This window comes from Sus scrofa, chromosome 13 (assembly GCF_000003025.6).
Source record: "Sus scrofa isolate TJ Tabasco breed Duroc chromosome 13, Sscrofa11.1, whole genome shotgun sequence".
Taxonomy (NCBI): domain Eukaryota; kingdom Metazoa; phylum Chordata; class Mammalia; order Artiodactyla; family Suidae; genus Sus; species Sus scrofa.
In genome coordinates this window covers 185,175,490-185,197,269 of record NC_010455.5, presented here as the reverse complement: position 1 = coordinate 185,197,269, position 21,780 = coordinate 185,175,490, and the positions used below count along the sequence as shown (strand labels likewise).

At 37.8% G+C, this 21,780-nt stretch overlaps 1 protein-coding gene across 2 annotated transcripts in view; it reads right to left on the bottom strand.

The window, feature by feature from the left end:
• NCAM2 (neural cell adhesion molecule 2) overlaps positions 1 to 20,988 on the bottom strand; it is a 503,610-nt gene extending 482,622 nt beyond the window's left edge. The window contains exon 1 of one of the 2 annotated variants that reach the window (XM_021070859.1): positions 20,331 to 20,988. In XM_021070859.1, the coding sequence (XP_020926518.1) occupies positions 20,331 to 20,610 (280 nt within the window). In that variant the 5' untranslated portion in view covers positions 20,611 to 20,988. The remainder of the gene's footprint in view (positions 1 to 20,330) is intronic. The other variant, XM_021070858.1, reaches the window with a different exon arrangement.

The window sequence follows — 21,780 nt, the reverse complement described above, 5'->3', positions numbered from 1 at the left end:
ACTAAAATCTGGAACAAGACAAGGATGCCCACCCTCACCACTGTTATTCACCATAGTATTGGAAGTCCTAGCCACAGGCAATCAAACAAACAAAAGAAATCAAAGGCATCCAAATAAGAAGAAAAGAGGAAAAACTGTCAGTATATGCAGATGACATGATTCTATATATAGAAAACCCTAAGGACTCAACCCAAAAACTACTTGAACTGATCAACAAATTCAGCAAAGTAGGAAGATGCAAGATTAATATTCAGAAATCAGTCGAATTTCTGTATACTAATAACAAAATATTAGAAAAGGAATACAAATATACAAAACCTTTTAAAATTGCACCCCCCAAAAATCAAATACCCGGGAATACACCCAAATAAGGAGGTAAAGGACATATATGTTGAGAACTATAAAACATTAAACAAGGAAATTAAAGAAGACGTAAAAAATGGAAAGATATTCCATGCTTCTGGGTTGGAAAAATTAATATTGTAAAAATGGCTATATTACCCAAAGCAATCTGCAGATTCAATGCAATCTCTATCAGATTACCCAGAACATTTTTCACAGAACTAGAACAAACAATCCAAAATTTTATATGGAACCACAAAATTGCCAAAGCAATTCTGAGGAACAAAAACGAACAAAGAGGCATAACTCTCCCAGACTTCAGGCAATTTTAAAAAGCCACAGTCATCAAGAGAGTGTGGTACTGGTACCAAAACAGACATACAGACCAACGGAACAGGATAAAGAACCCAGAAATAAACCCAGACACCTATGGTCAACTCATCTTTGACAAGGAAGCAAGAACATAAAATGGAAAAAAGAGTGTTTTCAGCAAGTATTGCTGGGAAACCTGGACAGCTGCATGCAAATCAATGAAACTAGAACACACCTTCACACCATGAACAAAAATAAACTCAAAATGCTTAAAGACTTAAATATAAGACAAGAAAACCATCAAACTCCTGGAAGAGAACATAGGCAAAACATTCTCTGACATCAATCTTACAAATATTTTCTTAGGTCAGTCTCCCAAGCAACAGAAATAAGAGCAAAAATAAACTGATGGGACCTAATCAAACAAGCAAGCTTTTGCACAGCAAAGGAAACCAAAAAGAAAACAAAAAGACAACTTACAGAATGGGAGAAGATAGTTTCAAATGATGCAACCGACAAGGGCTTAATCTCTAGAATATATAAACAACTTATACAACTCAACAGCAAAAAAGCCAACAACCCAATGGAAAAATGGGCAAAAGACCTGAATAGACATTTCTCCAAGAAAGATATATAGATGGCCAACAAGCACATGAAAAAATGCTCAACATCCGTGATTATTAGAGAAATGCAAATCAAAACTACCATGAGATACCACTTAATACCAGTCAGAATGGCCATCATTAATAAGTCGACAAATAAAAAGTGCTGGAGGGGGTGTGGAGAAAAGGGAACCCTCCTGCACTGTTGGCAGAAAGGTAAGCTGGTACAGCCACTATGGAGGACAGTATGGAGGTACCTTAGAAAACTATACATAGAAGTACCATATGACCCAGCAATCCCACTCTTGGGGGTATATCCGGAAAAACCTTTCCTTGAAAAAAACACATGCACCCACATGTTCATTGCAGCACTATTCACAATAGCCAAGACATGGAATCAACCCAAATATCCATTGACAGATGATTGGATTAGGAAGATGTGTTATATATACACAATGGAATACAACTCAGCCATAAAAAAGAACAAAAGAATGCCATTTGCAGCAGCAGGGATGGAACTAGAGACTCTCACAACCGAGTGAAGTAAGTCAGAAAGAGAAAGACAAATACTGTATGATATCACTTATATCTGGAATCTAATATATGGCACAAATGAATCTTTCCACAGAAAAGAAAATCATGGACTTGGAGAATAGACCTGTGATGCCAAGGGGAGGGGGAGGGAATGGGATGGATGGGTAGCTTGGGGTTAAAAGATGCAGACTATTGCCTTTGGAATGGATTAGCTATGAGATCCTGCTGTGTTGCACTGGGAACTACGTCTGGTCACTTATGATGGAGCATGATAATGTGAGAAAAAAGAACGTGTACATGTATGTGTAACTGGGTCACCATGCTGTATAGTAGAAAATTGACAGAATGCTGTAAACCAACTATAATGGGAAAAAATTAAAATTATTATATAAAGAAAAAAATAAAAATAAATAAAAATAAACTATTTGAATTAAAAGAAAAAGTCTAGTTGACCACAAAGGACCCAAGTCATATCAGTCCCCCAAGTCTTCACTGACCACTGCAACATAGTAGTGATTTAACAAGTACTCCTACAATTCCATAATTATGACATAGATATTAAAGAAGAATAAATCGTCACTGAACCACCTTGGTCCTTGAAGAGTTTGCTACAGAACTAAAAGCTTAAACTAGGAAACTTGGCAACATGGGCTATAAATTGGGAACATCACCAGTCAGCCCATGAAAGAGGAACTGCTAATCCTCTGAGCATAACTGGAGCCAGTGAGAGCTTTGGTGGAAACTTATTCAGTAGTGTGGGAAGCACTATGCATTGATGACACTGTGGAAATGGGCCATAGCAATGCTGAGAGTACAGACACTGTGAAAAGTCCAGGTGGAAACAAGAACTTGACAAGAATGGAGGAAAACAACAAGGACTTAAGGTGAAACCTAAACCCAAACAAGAGTCTGAGTAGAGTTGGGAGAAGGAGAGGGGAGTCTTTAAGAATGGAGGACACCCCAGAGAGGGAGACTGAATTTATACCTGATTCAGGATTCAAACTGAGTAATTACTCTTAATTCCTCATTCTGCCTCAGCTCTGAAGCCTTGACTCAAGATGGCAAACAGAAAGAAGAGCACAAATCCCGAATACCATCACATCCTAAAACGCCAGACTTTCCAACTGCCATGTGCTCTAAGCAAAATGTAGGAAAACTTAACAGAATGTAATCAATGGCAATGTGACAATGCAGCTTTCCAAAAGTAATAACTACCTCAAAATAAATATTCTCACACCTTACCAGAGCATTGTTTTTCATAAAGCTAAATTCCATTTGGAAACTTTTCAAAGAAGCTTTAGTTAATAAATTATCAAAACTCTGTAATTATAAATCAGCTCTACCGCAATATTAATGATGACAGCTAATATTAAGTGAACAGTTACTATAAGAGCAGCACTGCTATCCCCCTTTTACAGGTGAGAATATTAAGGAATGGAGAAATTAATCACTTGCTCAAGATCCAGATGAGCAATGGCTCATCAAACAAGTGGGTGAGCAGGATTTAGATGCAAATCGGCCAGATTTCAGACTCTGCTCTTAACCATCATACAGCCTCTAGCACAGAAGCATATTTTAAAGGTTCAAAGTGTTTGCATGCCCACACCAAAATAGAAATTTTTGCAAATAAAACTATTGAAAAAATTTGCTCTGAAGTCAAAGGGGATGTAAAGATATTTAGATATTTAGTTATAAGTGGAGATCTGGGCTTCACTGAGTGTGGAACAGAGTTGGAAATAAAACAAAGATGTTCGGTTATTCCTTGACGACACCACTTGGACCGCAGGATCCAAATTTCCTCACAGGAAATCACTAGGAACTTGTGCAAGGGAAAGAGTTTCACCCCAGCACTCAGCAGCCCCTGGCCTCAATGCCTGGAACTGCCATGTGCTGTCATGAATCCATTTAGTAGCCAACTATTCAGCTAGAACACTTAACAACCAGCCAGCCACATGATGTGAATTCTGAACACTCTAGAAACAGTTTTGACTGGTGTCAAACCAAACCATAAGGAATAAAAAAAAGTCAAAGAGATCTTTAAAAACAAGGCCATTCAATATCATTTATAGAAAAAGGAAAGCTCCTCTCAAAATACTTTTTATTTCCATAAAACCACAAGCCAGCCGATGATAAAAATAATGGAAACCATCTAATTTGAACACTATTACTCTACTACAAATAAGGGAGCTCAGTTGTCTTGAATACGTGCAAATATGCATATGCTTTATATGAAAAACATTATCAACATATCTAACAAAAGCTTTTTACACAAATGAATTTGTTCTGTCATCAAAATAGAGCAGATTATCTACTTAGTAATCCTCAAAAGGGACATAGCAATCAACCACTGAGATACAAGAGAATTTGTAGCTACAATTTTATGATCTAATCCTTACTGTGGTATTACAAACATAGGCAGGCTGTTTTTCCAGCAGTTTTGTAACATGAAATGTTTTAACTTAGTTGTGCGATGTTATAACGCTGTTAGAAACTTAGCGGCCATCCTCTCTTCTATTACAAATTGGGGAAAATGAAAATGAAGCATTCAAGTCTGTGCATGCATTTCAATCACAGTCCCTGGGCTCCCATGCCAATTTTATCTATATTCAGGGAATATGTTTTGATGAAAAACATCATAAATTATGAATACTCGTGTGCTGGGAGTTTGCTTTTCTTAAAAAAAAAAATAAGGTGAGAGAGCCGTTTAGCTGTTCACTTTGTGAAACAGAAAGACAACAGATATTGCTTTGCAATCTTGAGAAATTAAATAGTGGCTAATTAGTCTTCAGTTATACAAAGTGTGAATAATAAGTCCAATATTTTATCATAGAGTACATTTTCTCCTTTGAGGCAAAAAAAAAAAAACAAAACAAAGAAAAAATCGTTTAAAAGATCTGTGAATTTCAGCAATGATGAAAGTAATGAAAGAAATATAGCAAACATTTTGACACAGCATAAAATAATGGGATGCTTTTCCAAAAATTTTATATATATATATGTATATGTGTGTACACACACACACACACACACACACACACACACACACACACTCCTTACAGCTGTATAACACTGTTTTGATGAGAGTACCTGGTATAGATTAAAAAAAAGAATGGCTACATAAGAAATAGTAATTATAGAGTAGGCAAAGATTTTTTTTTAAGTTTTATTGAAACAGTTGATCTACAACTATACTTCTGATAATTTCTACTGTACAACAAAGAGATTCAGTTATACATATACACACATCCATTCTTTTTGAGATTCTTTAAATTTAACAATTCCGTAAAAGGATGACCAATGTTAAGTTTCCTTGTATGGTAACCTGGTAAGAAAAGATTACTCTCTTGCCAGCCAGCCTGGGTTCCAATGCCAACTTTGCCAGTGAGCTGCTTTGTGAGTTTGACAAGGGTCCTTTAAACACTTCAAAATCTACTCAAAAAAAAAAAAAAAAAAAAAAGAGTTCCCGTCGTGGCGCAGTGGTTAAGGAATCCGACTAGGAACCATGAGGTTGAGGGTTCGGTCCCTGCCCTTGCTCAGTGGGTTAACGATCCGGCGTTGCCGTGAGCTGTGGTGTAGGTTGCAGGCGCGGCTCGGATCCTGCGTTGCTGTGGCTCTGGGGTAGGCTGGTGGCTACAGCTCTGATTAGACCCCTAGCCGGGGAACCTCCATATGCCGCAGGAGCGGCCCAAGAAATAGCAAAAAGACAAAAAAAAAAAAAAAAAAAAAAAAAAAAAATCTACTCACATCCCCTTCTCTATATATTTTTATGATACTTATTTTTTACATTATAGTCTATTTACAATATTCTGTCAATTTCTACTGTACAGCAAGGTGACCCATCTGTGTATATATATACACATTCTTTTTCTCACATTATCCTCCATCCTGTTCCATCACTAGTGACTGGATATAGTTCTCTGTGCTATACAGCGGGAGCTCATTGCTCTTACACTCCAAATGCAATCGTTTACATCTATTTACCCCAGACTCCCAGTCCAACCCACTCCTCCCTCTCTCTCTCCCTTGGCAACTCTCCTTCTCTAAACAAAATCAACCTCTTAAGAAAGTCTGAAAAATTAAATTAGATCACACACACAAAGCACAGAAACATGGAACACTGTAAGTGCTAGATACTGACTTTTAATACTGTTTGTATTCCTTATCAAAAAGGGCCCTTTCAGGCTAGCAGATGAAAACTATTACATTTAGAATGGATAAGCAATTAGATCCTATTGTATAGCACAGGGAACTATATCTAATCTCTTGGGATAGAACATGATGGAAGATAATATAAGAGAAAGAATGTGTGTGTGTGTGTATGTTTAAAGTGTGGGTCACTTTACTGTACAGCAGACACAACATTGTAAATCAACTATACTTTAATAAAAAAAATAGGAAAAAAATACTTTTCAACAACCCCATGGCAGACACATTTGACTAACTACCATACACTATGTCCCTCCCTCATTCTTCAGATCTCCCCTCAGCAACAAAAAGGAGTTGATTAGCCAAGGGAAACCAGGAATGTGTCATTCTCACCACTGATTGGTTTAGGGAATTTCACATGAAAGAATGTTAGCCAATGAGAATTGAAGGAAATCTGCCAAATGACATGGGGGGATTTTTTTTTTACTATTAAAACAAGGCCTCTCAAATGAGTGTTTATTTTGTTTTCCTAAGTTCAGATTTCAATGTCTAAGAATGTGATGCCTAAAGCTGTTGCAGTGATGTTTCTTCAAGGAAATCATAGGGGAAAAGCCAAAATGGAGGAGAAACATGAAATCCAAACTTACTTCCAGATAGCTCTTTTTATGGTTTAATAGGTGTTTATTTTTAAGACATTTTTAATGCGTTCTTCTTCTTTGCCTCTAAAAGCATCCTAAACTCTTATAATTTCATTATGAAAGTACTCAATAAGTCAACCACAAATTGATGACTTACTCAATTATTAATAATTACAGTGTTTCACAATAAGAGAAGCCATTTAAAAAATACAGCTGATATTTAAATATTAATGTCATACAATCCTTAATGAATTATACTAACCCGAACAATAGAACTGCCCCACCTTGCTACCACCCAGACCCCAATATTCTAAATCCTGTTGATTCTCCATGCCCATTAATCTTTTATGTCAGTGAAAGATTGACTCATTTACTGATTGGTGGTTACTTACTTAGAGTTTAACCATTCAAAAGAAATGGCCAGAAAGAATGTAGCTGAAACTAGAGCTACACCTAATGCTTTCTTTCTCCCTTCAGCAATTCTTCACTACTTAAAAAGAACCCGGCTTCATTCAGCGGAATGAGTAAAGTTTTAGGAACAAATATTAACTGAATTTGAATTTGAAATCCTGTACTTATTAAATACTACTTCTCTGTTATGAAATTCATTCAGAACTCTTAGATATAGTGCAAATGTGAAAACAAGGCAACTCATATGAAACTACCCTGCAGGGTGACTGACTCATCTTCTTCTGAGAAAGATTCTCTCCTTGACCAAACTCTAGCCAGGCTCCACTGAGCCCTCTTCTCAACGAGACCCCAACCTAATGATTTGATCAAAACACTATCATGATTTTTATAATGATTTTTATTTTCCATTATGATGGCTTATAGTGTTCTGTCAATTTTCTACTATACAGCAAAGTGACCCAGTCTCTCTCTCTCTCTCTCACACACACACACATACACACATTCTTTTTCTCACATTATCCTCCATCATGCTCCATCACAAGTGACCAGATCCAGTTCCCAGTGCTATACAGCAGGATCTCATTGCTTATCCATTCCAAATGCACTAGTTTGCATCTATTAACCCCAGATCCCCAGTCCATCCCACTCCCTTCCCCTTCACCTTGGCAACCACAACTCAAGGTCACATCCTAAGGATGTCTCTCATCCCCCTTAAAGTGCCTACCTGAGAAAACATGACTACCAAAGAGAATTTACTATTTGTTCCAGCCAGTACCTGGAGATAGGACCCCTGTCTCCTAGCCCCCCTGGGAGGATGGAAGCCTCAGTTTTCTAAGAACCAGTTAACAAACCCAGATGGGATGCAGTGGCACCAATCCGCCTCTTTTTTGGCTCTCACAATTTTTTATATCCCTCCCCCTCTGGAGCTGCCACTCACCCCCTCCCTACACTCTCATTCTCTACACAAAAATTCCCAGTCACCTCTGTACAAAAAAGGTGAGTTCAGTTCACATTAGGCTCTTTATCCTATTGAATATAACAATACACTCTTCCCAATATAGTATATTATTGATTAAAATCTGTCCCTACCACGGTAACTATTGTCTGCATATGGTTATCTCTGACACTTCCTTCCTCAGTTAATTCATCAAATACTTAACAAATAGCACTGCTGAGGAAAGAAAGTTACCATGTTTTGTTGCGTATCTCCTTCTCCCATTATATGTATATAACTATGTCAGACTTTATCCCAGCTCTTCAAAGTCTGACCCCACCACACACTTCCCTATTCCCTTTCAGCTGATGAATTATCCTTCTTGAAACAAAACAGCGATTAACCTGTACCAGGAGTGTTTACTTCCTTTCTCAGTCAAAGGCCCTTGCATTCGCTTCTGCTCAGTTAGAATATATTCTAGAGTCACAATCAGTAAAAGACACCTTACTTCTTCTTCTTCTTTTTTTTTTTTTCTTTTTGTCTTTTTGCTATTTCTTGGGCCGCTCCTGCGGCATATGGAGGTTCCCAGGCTAGGATTCTAATCGGAGCTGTAGCCACCGGCCTACACCACAGCCACAGCAACGAGGGATCCGAGCCACGTCTGCAATCTACACCACAGCTCACGGCAACGCCGGATCGTTAACCCACTGAGCAAGGGCAGGGACCGAACCCTCAACCTCATGGTTCCTAGTCGGATTCCTTAACCACTGCGCCACGACGGGAACTCCCGACACCTTACTTCTTAGAACAACTTCTCCTCTCCCATCACATATCCACATCCATATACACAGCCTGAGATACTGAGACTTTTCAACTGGTATAGGAGTTAGAGGCAGCCAAACGGGAAGAGACAAGTGAAAGTTCACTACTGAATAAAGTCTTGTCTCCACTGTAGCCTATAAATTAAATCCTTTGATTTTCCCAGCAAGTAGGAGACATATTCTACTTAAAGAAGTCACCATTTACCAAGCAAACCGTTTATTAATGTACAGTGCAGGAAGAAGGGTATTTTTAATAAAATGTTTCATTAAAAGAGAAATAAAACAGGGACTTGAAAGAGAAAATATATTAGCAACTTAGGGTAGTTCATAATTTCTCAGAATTCTGTATTAAGTTTTATCTTAATATCATGAGAATACTAAAGTTGAATATTTCATATTCGGTTTGAATATGGTTGTGCAAGTTTTCAGGAAAGCATAGAAGATAGGATAATATCATTTAATAACCTATGCTGAGTTTTCTTCCTAAATTGCAGACCACATGCAATCCCCATAAAGGTAAAATGCATTAGCATGGGGCTTCTGTGTGGGTTTTGAAATAAAATGTTTCATGTAGATAACAAATTAAGGCGATTATAAATCATGTAGTTTGAGGGGGAAAGGGAAGTAAAAATAGTTGAATTGGAAGCAGTAGTAATAACTTTAATTGCAAACTGTGTTTCAAGTTCCAGGCTTACACAATAATGGTAACATTAGTGGATAAATGGTAGACAGACAAATAAGTAGGTGATAAAGACATTTTGGAGTATCGGAAAATGTATTGTCCCATTAATTGAAGCACTTTTATCACTGAAGTCATACCTAGAGAACATCATAAAATCATGAAAAAACATGGCTACCAGAATTTCATTAAAAAAAGATTTTAAAAAAATCCAAGTGCTTATGAAACAATTAGGTAAAAATAACTCTTCTCTTACTTGTCTTTCCACACAAACAATTTAGAATCGGCTTCCAATATCATTGATTGAATAATCAACTTTTAATTAACCCCAGGGGATTATCTCTAGTTTTCAGGACTTAAATACCTGCTCTATTGACATATCAGACATTTACTATTGACAATATCTAATCTATTTAATTATATCATTATCAACATATTATATCTCCCACATTTATTTCAATATACTGAAGACTCTGAAACTCCAACTAGATAACTATGTCCTATGCCTCAGATAAAGCTGCAGAAGAACAAATCTTACAGCAAGATTTAAGTCTGTTTTACTCCCAGTCTAATTAATTTTCAGTACAGGAGATAAGATCAGGGATAAGGCAGACCATCTTTCCTGTTCTTCCTGAATTAAATAATCACTGTAACTTGATTATTTTATTGGTGCTCATGTATTTATTAAAAGCCTATCACGCTCATGGCAATGATATAAATACCAGAACATTAATACTTCCCAACAAACCAAATCATTATCTGAAATCAAGGAAAAAAAATATATATATATTTATATCAAGTTGTTTTACTTCTGGGTAATATTTAAATATATATATATTTCTGGGTAATATTTAAATATATATATAAATATAAATCTCATGTTGTTTCTCTTCTGGGTAATATTTAAATATTAACTCAGCATATATTTGCTAAGCATCTATTATGTTCCAGGAAAACACATGAATTTACAACTCTCTAATTTATGGAGAGCCAGCATAGAAGGGTATTCTTGCTTTCAGGGAGTTCACATGGAAGGTGACAGTAGAATATAGCAAAGTCTGGCATGCAGAATTCAGCGTGCCTTGCACATTGACTAGTAAGTCACAGGCAATTTACAGGAAATATGTAAAACACACACAGGGACCAAGTCTGGGAATTCCAGGAATGGTGTAAGAGCAGCATGCACAGTAACAAGCAATGGGGCTGAGAGAATAGGATTGTGCAAATAAATAAAAGGCAGAAGTCTTAACAGTTCTAAGTCAGGAACTAACAAATAAGTCAATTGAAAAATAAACTTCTAATTAAAATTAACTTCATATGTCCCATAAACATAGTCCAAAAGTAACTTTAAAGAGCACAGTGGTATAAAATATGTACTGTATTAAGAAGGGATTTTTGAGAACTGCTTCATAGGTATCAGTGAAGCATACTTTAGGCAAAAACAGAGATATTACAACAGGAAAATGTTCTGTATTTAGGGTAAAATATTTACAGCAAGCCCTGGTCTTACCATATTTTAAATCATTCTTCATGGGTAACTAATTTTACCTCTTTGAGGTTCATTTGCATATTTTTCTAAATCAGGAATAGTATTTACCTTTCAGGATAACTGTGGGACTTCAAATAAGCAAGTTAAAGTTGACCACAAAAGTTCTCATCAGTTACTGTGTCTGAGTGTGTTCTTATATAGATTTTGAAATATTAAATTTAATAACATAACTCTAACTCTTTGATAATTAAAACGTTTAACTTGGTAGGAAGTATTAGTATAAAATCTAGAATAGGAAGTGTGAAGCCAGTTGTTCTATGAAAAAAAGATGATAAAGAAGTAAACAAGACTGAAAATGTGTTTAGTTTCAGTTGGTTTTGGAAAGCTAGAAGTAGTTTACCTAAGTAAATAAAGTTAAATCAGAAACAAGTAAATATCACAGATCAGTATTTTGATAAAATTTATGGCACATTCCTCATGTTATACATTTTAACCTTCACATAATCTGTGTATAACATTTCTCTCATAAATGCCCACAGTTAATGCTATAATATAAAAGTGCAACTTCTCTACTCAGGCAATATTGAACATCCATGATCAGTAAAATATAATAATCAGAGAGAAATTAAGTAGGACAATAAATATAAGTATAATCAGAACATCTCTATTAAAATCACTATAAAACTGGTTGAGAATGGATAAGTTAGAATAACAGAAAAATTGTCCACAAGGTTTCTCATTAATACTTAAAACAAAGTACAATGTGCTTATTTTCTTAAATTGGGACCTATTCTTTTATATTATAATATAGGTATTAGTCATATTACATTAGTTTCCTTTACAAGCAGTGACATGTGTTTCTGCTATAACACCATATTTGCATCCTTGAAAAATGCTGGTGTCTGCAAAACTGCACAGTAAAAAATATCAAGGCTTATGGAAAAAGACAGGATCAGAGGTCAGAACATTTGAAACCTACAGAAATTTAAAACAAGTCACTAACAAAACCGGTAACTATCTTAATTAAAATCCCAGCAGAGTCAAATCTCTAGTAGTACTGTATCTAGCTTTTGTATCTTCTTTCAAGATGCAAGCCTGAAGGACATTCGCTTTAAAATGAAAAGTATGATCCAGGGTATAGTCGTTTACAAAAAAGACAACAAACAAGTAAACAAACACATTTTTTTCATACAGGGGAAAATGATTTTCCAGTTTCTCCAAATGCACACTTAGTGTCACCAGATATATAATGTAGGGGAAATCAAAATGATACTTAAACTCAATACACAAACTAAGAGTTGCATATTTCATATTTTTCAAATTTTTTCTTAATATCTTCAAGGATGGCCAAGGCTTCCTCTGCAATTGTGAGAAAGTTTGCTCTTGGTCACTTAAAAATGAACGACCTGAAAAAATCATATGGATCAACACAATTTCTACAGCATCCCCCATTTACCAATTGTGTATGAGTTAATATGCATGAAACACACACTGAAGCAGAAAAGGCTAAATTTTACCTTAAAAGCATTTTATGCTCTTGGCTGTAAATTTGGTGTTAGCAAACAGAACATACTTAATAGCTCTAGGCAAATCAGACACTTCCAATTTCAAAACATCATCTATCAAAAGTGGTTTTATCAGGATTAAATGAGATAATGAGTGAAAATGACCAGCTGTAGCTCCCTAGTATAGAGTATATTATTTCTTTTGGACACTAATAGAATAGAATTCAGCTCTACATATTAATATCAAAATTTCTTTCTTTAGTTTCTTGGGTTTCTTTTTCTTTTATTTTGTCACATGTTGTTTTGTTTAACAATAATAATAAAAATATGGCTAAAGACAGGGAAAATGAATTAAGAATATACAAGAAAAGCAAATTTGACTTAGATGCTTGTGAGATTTTATCCAAAATTCCAGGCATACTAAATAATATTAGAGTACAAGCAGTGATGGAAGAGAGGAATAAAGATAGAAGTCAATGAAAGGAGAGAAAAGTCTGAAGAAGTGACAAAGATCAGCAGTCTGTATTTCCCGATTTAACACTGACATTTCTATCTAAGCGTTCCATGAATTCCTGAACTTACCATACAATTTTAAAAATTACAAAGAAGCAAAAAAAAAAAAAAAACCTCTAATTTAATATCAGCAATTTTCTTTACTTGCTTTCCTATTTCTGATAAGATAGAACCATTCTTTCTGTCAAACAGACTTAAAACTTCAGATGCCACCTTCCTCCCAATTTCCCGGATTGAATGTGTCATTTAAATCCATTAATTCTTCCACAGAAACATGTCATGTCCATTCACTCCTTTTTCATTTTCCTCTGGTCCACTGACATGTGGCCAGTAGACATAAAGACAATTGAAAATTTTAATCATGTTATTTTTCTGTCCAAACAATGGCCCCCACAGATCTTCACAAGAGTCAAACTCAGCTTGGCCTCAAGGCCTGACTGCCTCCCAGTCCCACAAATACTTCCCGTAATTAAGTCCCATAACTCACCTTTCCAAACCCTTAAAAAAATTAAACTGGATTATTTCTGTCCTCTGAACATTCGTCTCCTTCCCTACAACTTGGTTCCCCTACTTTTTTTTCTCCTTGTATTATTTTCCCTGCTTAGTCTCACCATGCCAATGTCCCCTCTGCTTCATAAGTGACAAGGTGATATCCTGGTAACGATGAGGCCTTCCCAGAATAGACCCTCAACCCATTTCCTCTGTCTGCCTCTTTGTAGAAAAACTTTAGTCAAAGAATCAATTTAATCAGAGAAGTGAGAAAATGCAGAAAGAAAGAAAAAAAGCAGTCAAGCAACACAAAATAATAACAGTTTAGCTATTCAACAAAGTCAAAGACTTTTAGTTCTTCTTCAAGGACTACAGATAAAAGTATATGTCCTTGGAGCTGTTTTACAGGTGCTGAAGCCTCCACAGGTTCTAATAAGTCAACTGTATGCTGCCCCTAAGCATGCAGACCCCAGACAGGTTGGAACCAGAAGTTTGATGATGCTGGTTCCCAATTACCTCCCCACCCAGCAATCAGAAGAATGTCCATGAGCTGATCAAGCCCCACCCTTTGAACACCATAAGGCTCCCCGATACCTGCTCCAGGATAGGACACAAAGTTTTGAGGGCACTAGTCTGCAGTGGCCCCCTTTGCCTGGCAAAGCAATAAAGCTACTCTTTTCTATTTTACCTCAAACTCTGTCTCCATGATTCAATTCAGTGCCAGTGTCCAGAGGCTGAGTTTTGGCAAGAAAGAGGCAACTCTTTGTACATGTCTTGAGTTCAAATCTTTGTTTCCTATCTGTGCAATCTTAGTTCCTTAAACTTCTATGACTCACGGACCTCGAGTGTAAAAAGGGAATACAATACGATGATAATTAGAGGATTTTTGTCTGTATTATGCTAGTTAGTACATGTAAAGCCAGGTAAGTAATGAACACTGAACAAGTTTTAGCTCTCTCTAGGTGCTGAATTTGTAAGGACTATTGAAGCCATTTAATTTGTAATTAATTATATGGTGTCCATTGTAATTTTGCAACATTTAGTTGAGCAGTTTATTGATTTCTCATATGCTGCTTTGGCTTTTTGAACCTATATGTTTTGTCTTCGCAACTATAAACCTTGAATTCTATACACCACTACTCCCTTTCCACTCACAAATTTTCAAACAAATACAAATTAAAGACATTTAAAAATACAGGCATTGAACTAGAAGTGGGAAAATCGAATCCTAATTCCAGATAACTACTAACTATAATTGATACAGGAAAATCAGATAGTTCCTCTAAATCTGTTCATTCATAAAATAAGTATTCTCTTGGATTCTTGATGATCTTTAGCTATAGGTGGTTGAAAGCACTTTGAACAAGAGGTTTGTACTGTTATAAGATGCTGAGGTTATAGTCATTGTATGGCCTCAACAAGTAATTGTTATTTGATTTACTGACAAAATGGCACAGAATTTAAGTAATTACTTTGAACTGAAGAACTTTTAATTAATTTATTTTATCTATGCAGAAGTTTGAATTAAGAGTTTAGAGACCAGAGCTCTAGTTATTAACCCACTTACTTTTCTCTTTGACCTTTAGTATGTCACTTATCCTAATTGAATGCCATCCTAATCCTCCTGGTGAATAATAACAGCCTGGTGTTGACCAATGGAAGAGATTTGGGATACAAAAAAAAGACACATTCCTCAAGACGATTTACTGCCCTCTGCTGGAAAACTGTGAAAATAAATATGTGTTCTACCAGGATGACTATGTTAGCGCCCCCTAAGGTTGTTCATCACACAGCTTTTATAATCATTCAGATGAATGCTGCCTAATAAGATGTCTGAGACACTGTATGTAATGCATGTTTGATGAATGAGCCATTCTCATCAATGAATTTAGCTCTGCCCACTCAATACCTTTTTCTAATCACTGAGCAGCTTATGATATTTTTAAAAAAATAATGTTTTTAAACCATAGACAGATTTATATACATATATGTATGTATGTATATTATACAGAAATATAAACAATGTGTGTATAGTAGGGCTGACATTTTATAAGATGCCCACCCATGCTTCTTATGACAGTTGCTCAAGCAGCACAGCAAAGCTAACTAGCCAGATATTTTTCTATCAGATTCTCAAATAAATAATGGTTCTGTGAGATGAAGTTACTTCTTCAAAGTCAAAAAGACTTTTCATAAGTCTTCTGATTCCAAATCCAGTGTTTTTTCTCCATTTCTGCCCAGAAAACTTTCATTAATTGCCCTGAAATTCTTCAAAGGATCATTTGCTGATTGATATGCTTATAAATACTCTCAAAATTGTCTCATTCGCCTCTTAACTGTTTAAAGTCAGGCAAGTTTATTTCCTTACATCATAGCTTTCTAATATCTCTCATAATGTTTGATGAATTGTTAGTGGCACAAATGAATAAGTGAAACTAGGAAGTATGTTGATAGCTATTGGAGTTCAGCAATATTATTATAATTGTAAATAGCTAGAAGGTATTAAAATATTTAAAAGAGTGCCATACAGAACCACTTTTATTTGCTGAACAATTAAAGATACCTTGGCTCTCTGAAGCGCAGGAATATTACATTTCATAAAAGCATAAAAGCACTGGTTGCATCTTAAAGTGTTCTCATATCACACAGTTTGGAAAATTAAAACAAATTTATAATCTTTTAAATAGCCCTAGCTTCAATATAATTGGGATAGTAAAAAGGGCACAAGAAATTTAGAATCTAGATCAATAATCATTGAAAAACAAAGACATTCTTTTTATTCAGAATATTAAAATTATAAATTGCTAAATTAATTTTGCATACACCCAATCCTAGAGGATTAATTTTATTTTAGATCAAAAAAAAAAAAAGCAAGTCAGACTAGCTCTACAACTTATGGAGCACTTTATTCATGCTCTTGAAAGTTCGCTGCTGTGAGAGAGGACCCTGAAAATAAATGAATTAAAATCATTTCCCACATGTCAAAGCCAGAGAAAGCAGCAAGAGGAGTTCCAGGGTCTTCTGGACTGACCACCCTATTTCCATTCTCATTGCTCCCTTACAAGGAAACAAGCAAAAAACAAATGAGACTGTTCAGCTCAGTTACTAGCCTCAATCTCTGCAGCTCATTTCTCAGTCTCATTACAAATTAGATCCCTGTTTGAAAAAAAAAAAAATCCATTTTATTTACAGGACAATATGAAGTTGAGAATTTCTTCTTGGTCAGCCCGAGGTTCTTTTGTTCCACAAATCGCTTCTTTAATAGGGCGTTACCTCTGACAGACCATTAGCCCTGTGTCATTGAAAAGATTCCAGGAACACTCAGGACCCAACTTCCCTTCTTGTTCTATGAACTCCCAATCAGCTTTACAAACTAGACCAAAGGCTCTGCGTAATCCCTTTGACATAAAGCAGTGGAAAGAAACCCTTTGGTTATTCATGAACAATAACGATATTAATTTACATAGCCTATCCTCTCTAAGTGCAAATGAATATGGAGTTGATTCAATTAGAAACCTTACCAAAAAAGAGGCTGACATCAAAGAATTAGAGCCAAGAAGATAAGAGAGGCTGTGTCTGCTTAACACTCTACCCAGAAGATAGGTTTGTGGAGACCTCCCGGTAGACCTGAAGTTAGCAGATACCCATGCACCTGTGCTTTATTTTTACAGATACACTTCTCTACAAACCATATCTTACTAGCACTTTCCCAGAAAGAGTAATCATATGCAGATGCCTGTGAGCTTAACTAATTAACTGGGCAATTCATCCCTCCTCTCCCCATGATTTTGGCTTAGGTGAGTGTTCTATGTATGTATCTTGTACTGGATTATAAGAGAGATGAATAGCTCTCTTCTGGCTTTATATTTTCGTACAACAATGCTTCTAATTTATGTATGTGAACACTGAGTAATAGATGTTTATGAATCACACTTAGGTAATTTGTATAAGAAGAAGAAAACTATTTTAAAAATTAAAAAAGATTCAGGAAAGCCACCCATACTTACTACAATTTGGGAATCTAAATTTACACAGATTCAAACAGCACATGTCCTGTGAATCACAGACTCAAGTTACCACTTGAGATTGACAATGAAGAGGCTGTGACCAAGTTTTAAATACAAAGGAAAGATAATTGCAAAAGTTAGAGTTATGGAATCTCTGTTCCACTGACAATTCAATTCAGACTCCCTGACAATTAAATCCCAACCTCACTTCATTAGATATGAATCTTGCAGTGGAAATGAGAGGCTTTTAAAGGAGCTTTTCTGCTACAATTAAAAAAAAAAAAAAAGGCTCTCGCTACAGTAGAACAATAACGTTGTGTTGAAAGTTAGAACTAGAACTATTAGGCCTTGTTACCTAATTATGGTATTGGCATCCACTTAAGGTAGTCAGTTTTTCACTTCCGTCATTTCCTCCTGTTCAACTGCTGCAGTTCAAAACGTTTTGACTACTTAAAAGGGAATACATCATCGTTGCCTTTCCCCAGTCTAACTGCACACCACTTTCCAAAGCAATAGCTTCAATCATGCTTCATAAAATCCCCTGCAAGTATATTGTTGGAAACATAAATCAGCAAGCTGGGATTTTAGTATTTCTAAGGCAAGCCCAGGGATCACTGATTGGTGGCTTTTCCATGGCCCCATTTATAAAAGAATAAACAAAATTATGAGTTACACTAGATGCATTTTTTTCAAACTGCTCCCAGTGGTGCTTCTGATATTTGCTGCTGCATCCTTAATTGGAGAACAAAACACTGGCTGAGAGGAATTGGACCCCAGGATCAGGATTGCTGTTTCCAAGCATCTGACTTCATTAGGACACACGGCACAGAAATACCACATGCTCTGTTTCACAAAAGCTAGGGCTCTCTGCTATGCATCTCTGCTCTGTGAGTGCCATGCATTTTTAAATTCTGCTAGATAGATCTTTAGAACGATGCTCCCCTCCTTCCCTGTTTCATTACAGTGAATATGGGCTCCCCTTCAGGCATGCTTCAGTCTTAGAGCCCCTTTTTATAACCACCCCGCATCCTGAATTATAAATGATGTGAATCGCAGTTCCAGGGACGTGTTACATATACAAACTCCAACTGTATGTATTTGTATGTACTATTTCAACGTTCCTAGACTTCCCTTGTATCTCCCAAATTCCAACACACTTAATGCCCACAATGGTAAATTCACAGACTCCACAACTAAGACATTTTTCTTCTCCAAACCAGTCACAATGTAATCCTAAATCTGCATAAACTTCCTTCCTAATGTGCCCCCATCTTACTCCACACTTTCTACACTTGGTTAATTGCAGTGATATTTTAACTGCAGTCTTCAGGTTCTGCTTCTCAGTATTCAGAAATACCTCTCTATGTTATAAATGAACAGTTAAACAATCAGCAGCTCTCCAAAAATTAAAGCAGCATATCTGCAGGGCATAAAGTGTATGTTGATCTTTGATATAATAATGATTCAGCTAACTGGCTGGGGCAATATTAGCTTCAGAGAAACACATCTGCAATTTTGCTATGACTAAAATTTTGCATACTCTATGTTAGTAAGGAAAAATGAGGAGCATCTTAGCAAGACACTTCACAAACTATAGCAACATCCAGTGTTTGCATTCTGATTACTGAACATAAAATCTGCATCCAATCGTGTGTCTTCACCCACTAACACTATAGCTTTAGGGAGGAGAAGGGCAGAGAAAGGAAGGATTCACATCCAAAATGTCAAGCCCTGCTGAAGAATGATAGAAGGACCTAGTGAGTGTGGAAGAGCACAACCACCATTTCTGGGCTAAAAATGGAGCTCTACCACCCCCTGCTGGACCAAATGAGGAACATAGAAGAGGCTAAAAGCTTAGAATTGAATATAGGGGAAATATTTTAACTTGTGCTGTAATTCATTTTTTCAAAAAACAATTTCATGCCACACTAATAATATAAGATTCTCTGCGAATATCACACATCACAAAAATTACTGCTATATTATTTTTCTTTGAAGACTTCCAACAATACATGTTTTAGCATTTTCTGTCTCCAATTAAATGTCCAAACTTGTCTGGACAGTTGAAAATGCCTCCATTTATTATCAATATATTTTCTGTGAGTGTAAACTAAATAAAGCAAGATAAATTCACATTTATCTCTATAAAGGTAAACAGAGGTACCTTTCCCAAATTTTCTCTCAGGTTATTCTCGTAAGCTATTCATTTTTTCTTTTTTTCTTAAGGGAAAAAAAATCCCACTAGTTCTTCACAAGCTAAAACATGCCTACAGGTATAATTACAATCTGATGTTATAAAAATGTTCAATCTTGCTATATTAACAGGGCGGGGGGGCTGAAAATGAATGACTGCAACACATCCCTAGTTTTATCCATTTGCCTTCTTACACACAACATCCATGGCCCCTCTTAGTTCTCAACAGAAATAAGCCATCATCGTTCACTTCACTCAGGAATTGGGGTCTTGGGAAAGAAAAAGGAAAAAAAAAAAGTCTAAATTTCTTGCACACAACAGAGACATTTCACAAACGAGTTTAATGCTGATAGTTTTTGCTGCTTCCCTTTCCTTCCGCAACCTCAGATATTTAACTGTTAACATACATCAACATACTCATCCAATTTTTGATAACGAAAATCAGAGAAAGCCAAGATCCCAGAAAAAGATGCAATTTGCCTCGATCTCCTGCTCAATGATGCCCGTCTCCCATTCTGTATTTTTCTCTTAAGGGTCTCCACAGAACAGATAGAATTTTTAGCGGCAGCTAAAATAAAGAGGGGAAATAACAATAACAACAACAATAACTATAACTTTAGTTATGTCATTTAAGTCTTCTTGTGCCTCCTCTGCCTCTCTCGGTTGGGTAGAAGGGGGAGGGAAAGTAAATGCAATAAAGCACCACACTCCTACCTTGCCCGCTACTGACAAGCAACCCGAGCAGGTAGAAGGAGAGGAGGAGGCTCATGTTCAGGACGTGACACTGGTGGACAGTTCCAAAGTTATTAAGTCCAGCCCCGGAGAGAGAACCTTTCGCTGTCACGGCCGCCTCTGCTAGAGCCGCCGCCGTTGCTGGGGTGCCCCAGCCGCCCGCAGCCCGCGCGCTCCTCCTTGCAAAGTGACTGCAAGCTCCGCTCCTTGCCGCACTATATCCAGGCAGCGGCGGCGGCGGCGGCGGCGGCAGCAGCAGCATCAGCGGCCGCCGCGGCGGCAGCAGAGCCGGGCGGGGAGGGAGACGGGGGCGGAGGCGCGGGCGCGGGGAGGGGAGGGGAGGCACGGCCGAGGCGTATCCCTCCGCGCCGCACGACGGCCGCTTGTCGGAAGGCGCGCTGCCCCAGGATTCGTCCGCAGTCGAGCTCGGAGACGAGAGTTCGGTTCCCGATGCCTTCAGCTAGAGGGGCTGGGGAGATTCCGCCAGCACGAGCACGTCCGCAAGTGGCGGCCACACGCTCAGTCTGACGGCGATCTGCACGTTGACGGAGAACCCCGGGCGGAGAAGGGAGTGCAGCCTGGTTCTCAGGCAGCGGCCAGTTCGCGGAAGCGGAACTGCTGGAAATGGTGCTGATGCTGCAGGCGGTCGCGGGCCCCCGCGCTCCAAGCGCTTCTGGGTTTAGCCCGAGCGGGACATCTGGGGGCGGGCCATGTATTCGGCAGCTCTCATTCCTCCACGGGCGTGGGATGGGGTGGAGAGATTCTCCTTCTCCCAGGCGCTCCCATTCGCTCAAATCTTCAGGAGGCTGCCCGCTTCCCACGCTTTCCACCCTGCCGTGGCAGAGGGAAAGCAGCCGTCCTTTAGTGTATACACCGCCTGTCTCCTCGGGCTCTAGAGGGAAGGCGAAAAGGTGTGCACGGTGTTTCTTACCCACTGATGTTAACAACAAATACCCGAAGGAAAAGAGACTGGGAAGGGCACGAGATGTTAAAGGGGCTGCGTTAAAGTCGGCTGTCAGCATTTACTGCGTCCTTGGAAAAGTCCAAAGTCTCGAGAGACAGACACACTTAGAGGGCTCTGCCCTAGGTCCGGAGCGCACAGCGCTCCCCACGAAGGTTGAGATGCAGGAGGTCGTTGAAGTGTGCAAAGATGAGTTGCGAGGGGCTTTCTCCAGGACACCTCCGCCCATATACACACAGGCATGTGCCCGCTCCTAAATCGAATGATGGGGCCGTGGCAAGCATCCAGAACTAACCCTCCTCCTCTGAAGGTTGGGATACATCCTCCTTTCTTCTGGAAAGACAGGAAAAGGTGTATCATTTTGATGTCAGACCTGCGGCAAAGCAAGCAAGAGGCAGAATACCCTACCCCAGGGCCCTTGTAGGTCTCCCAGGGTCAGAGCAGCCAGCTGGAACTGACAATGGATCCTTT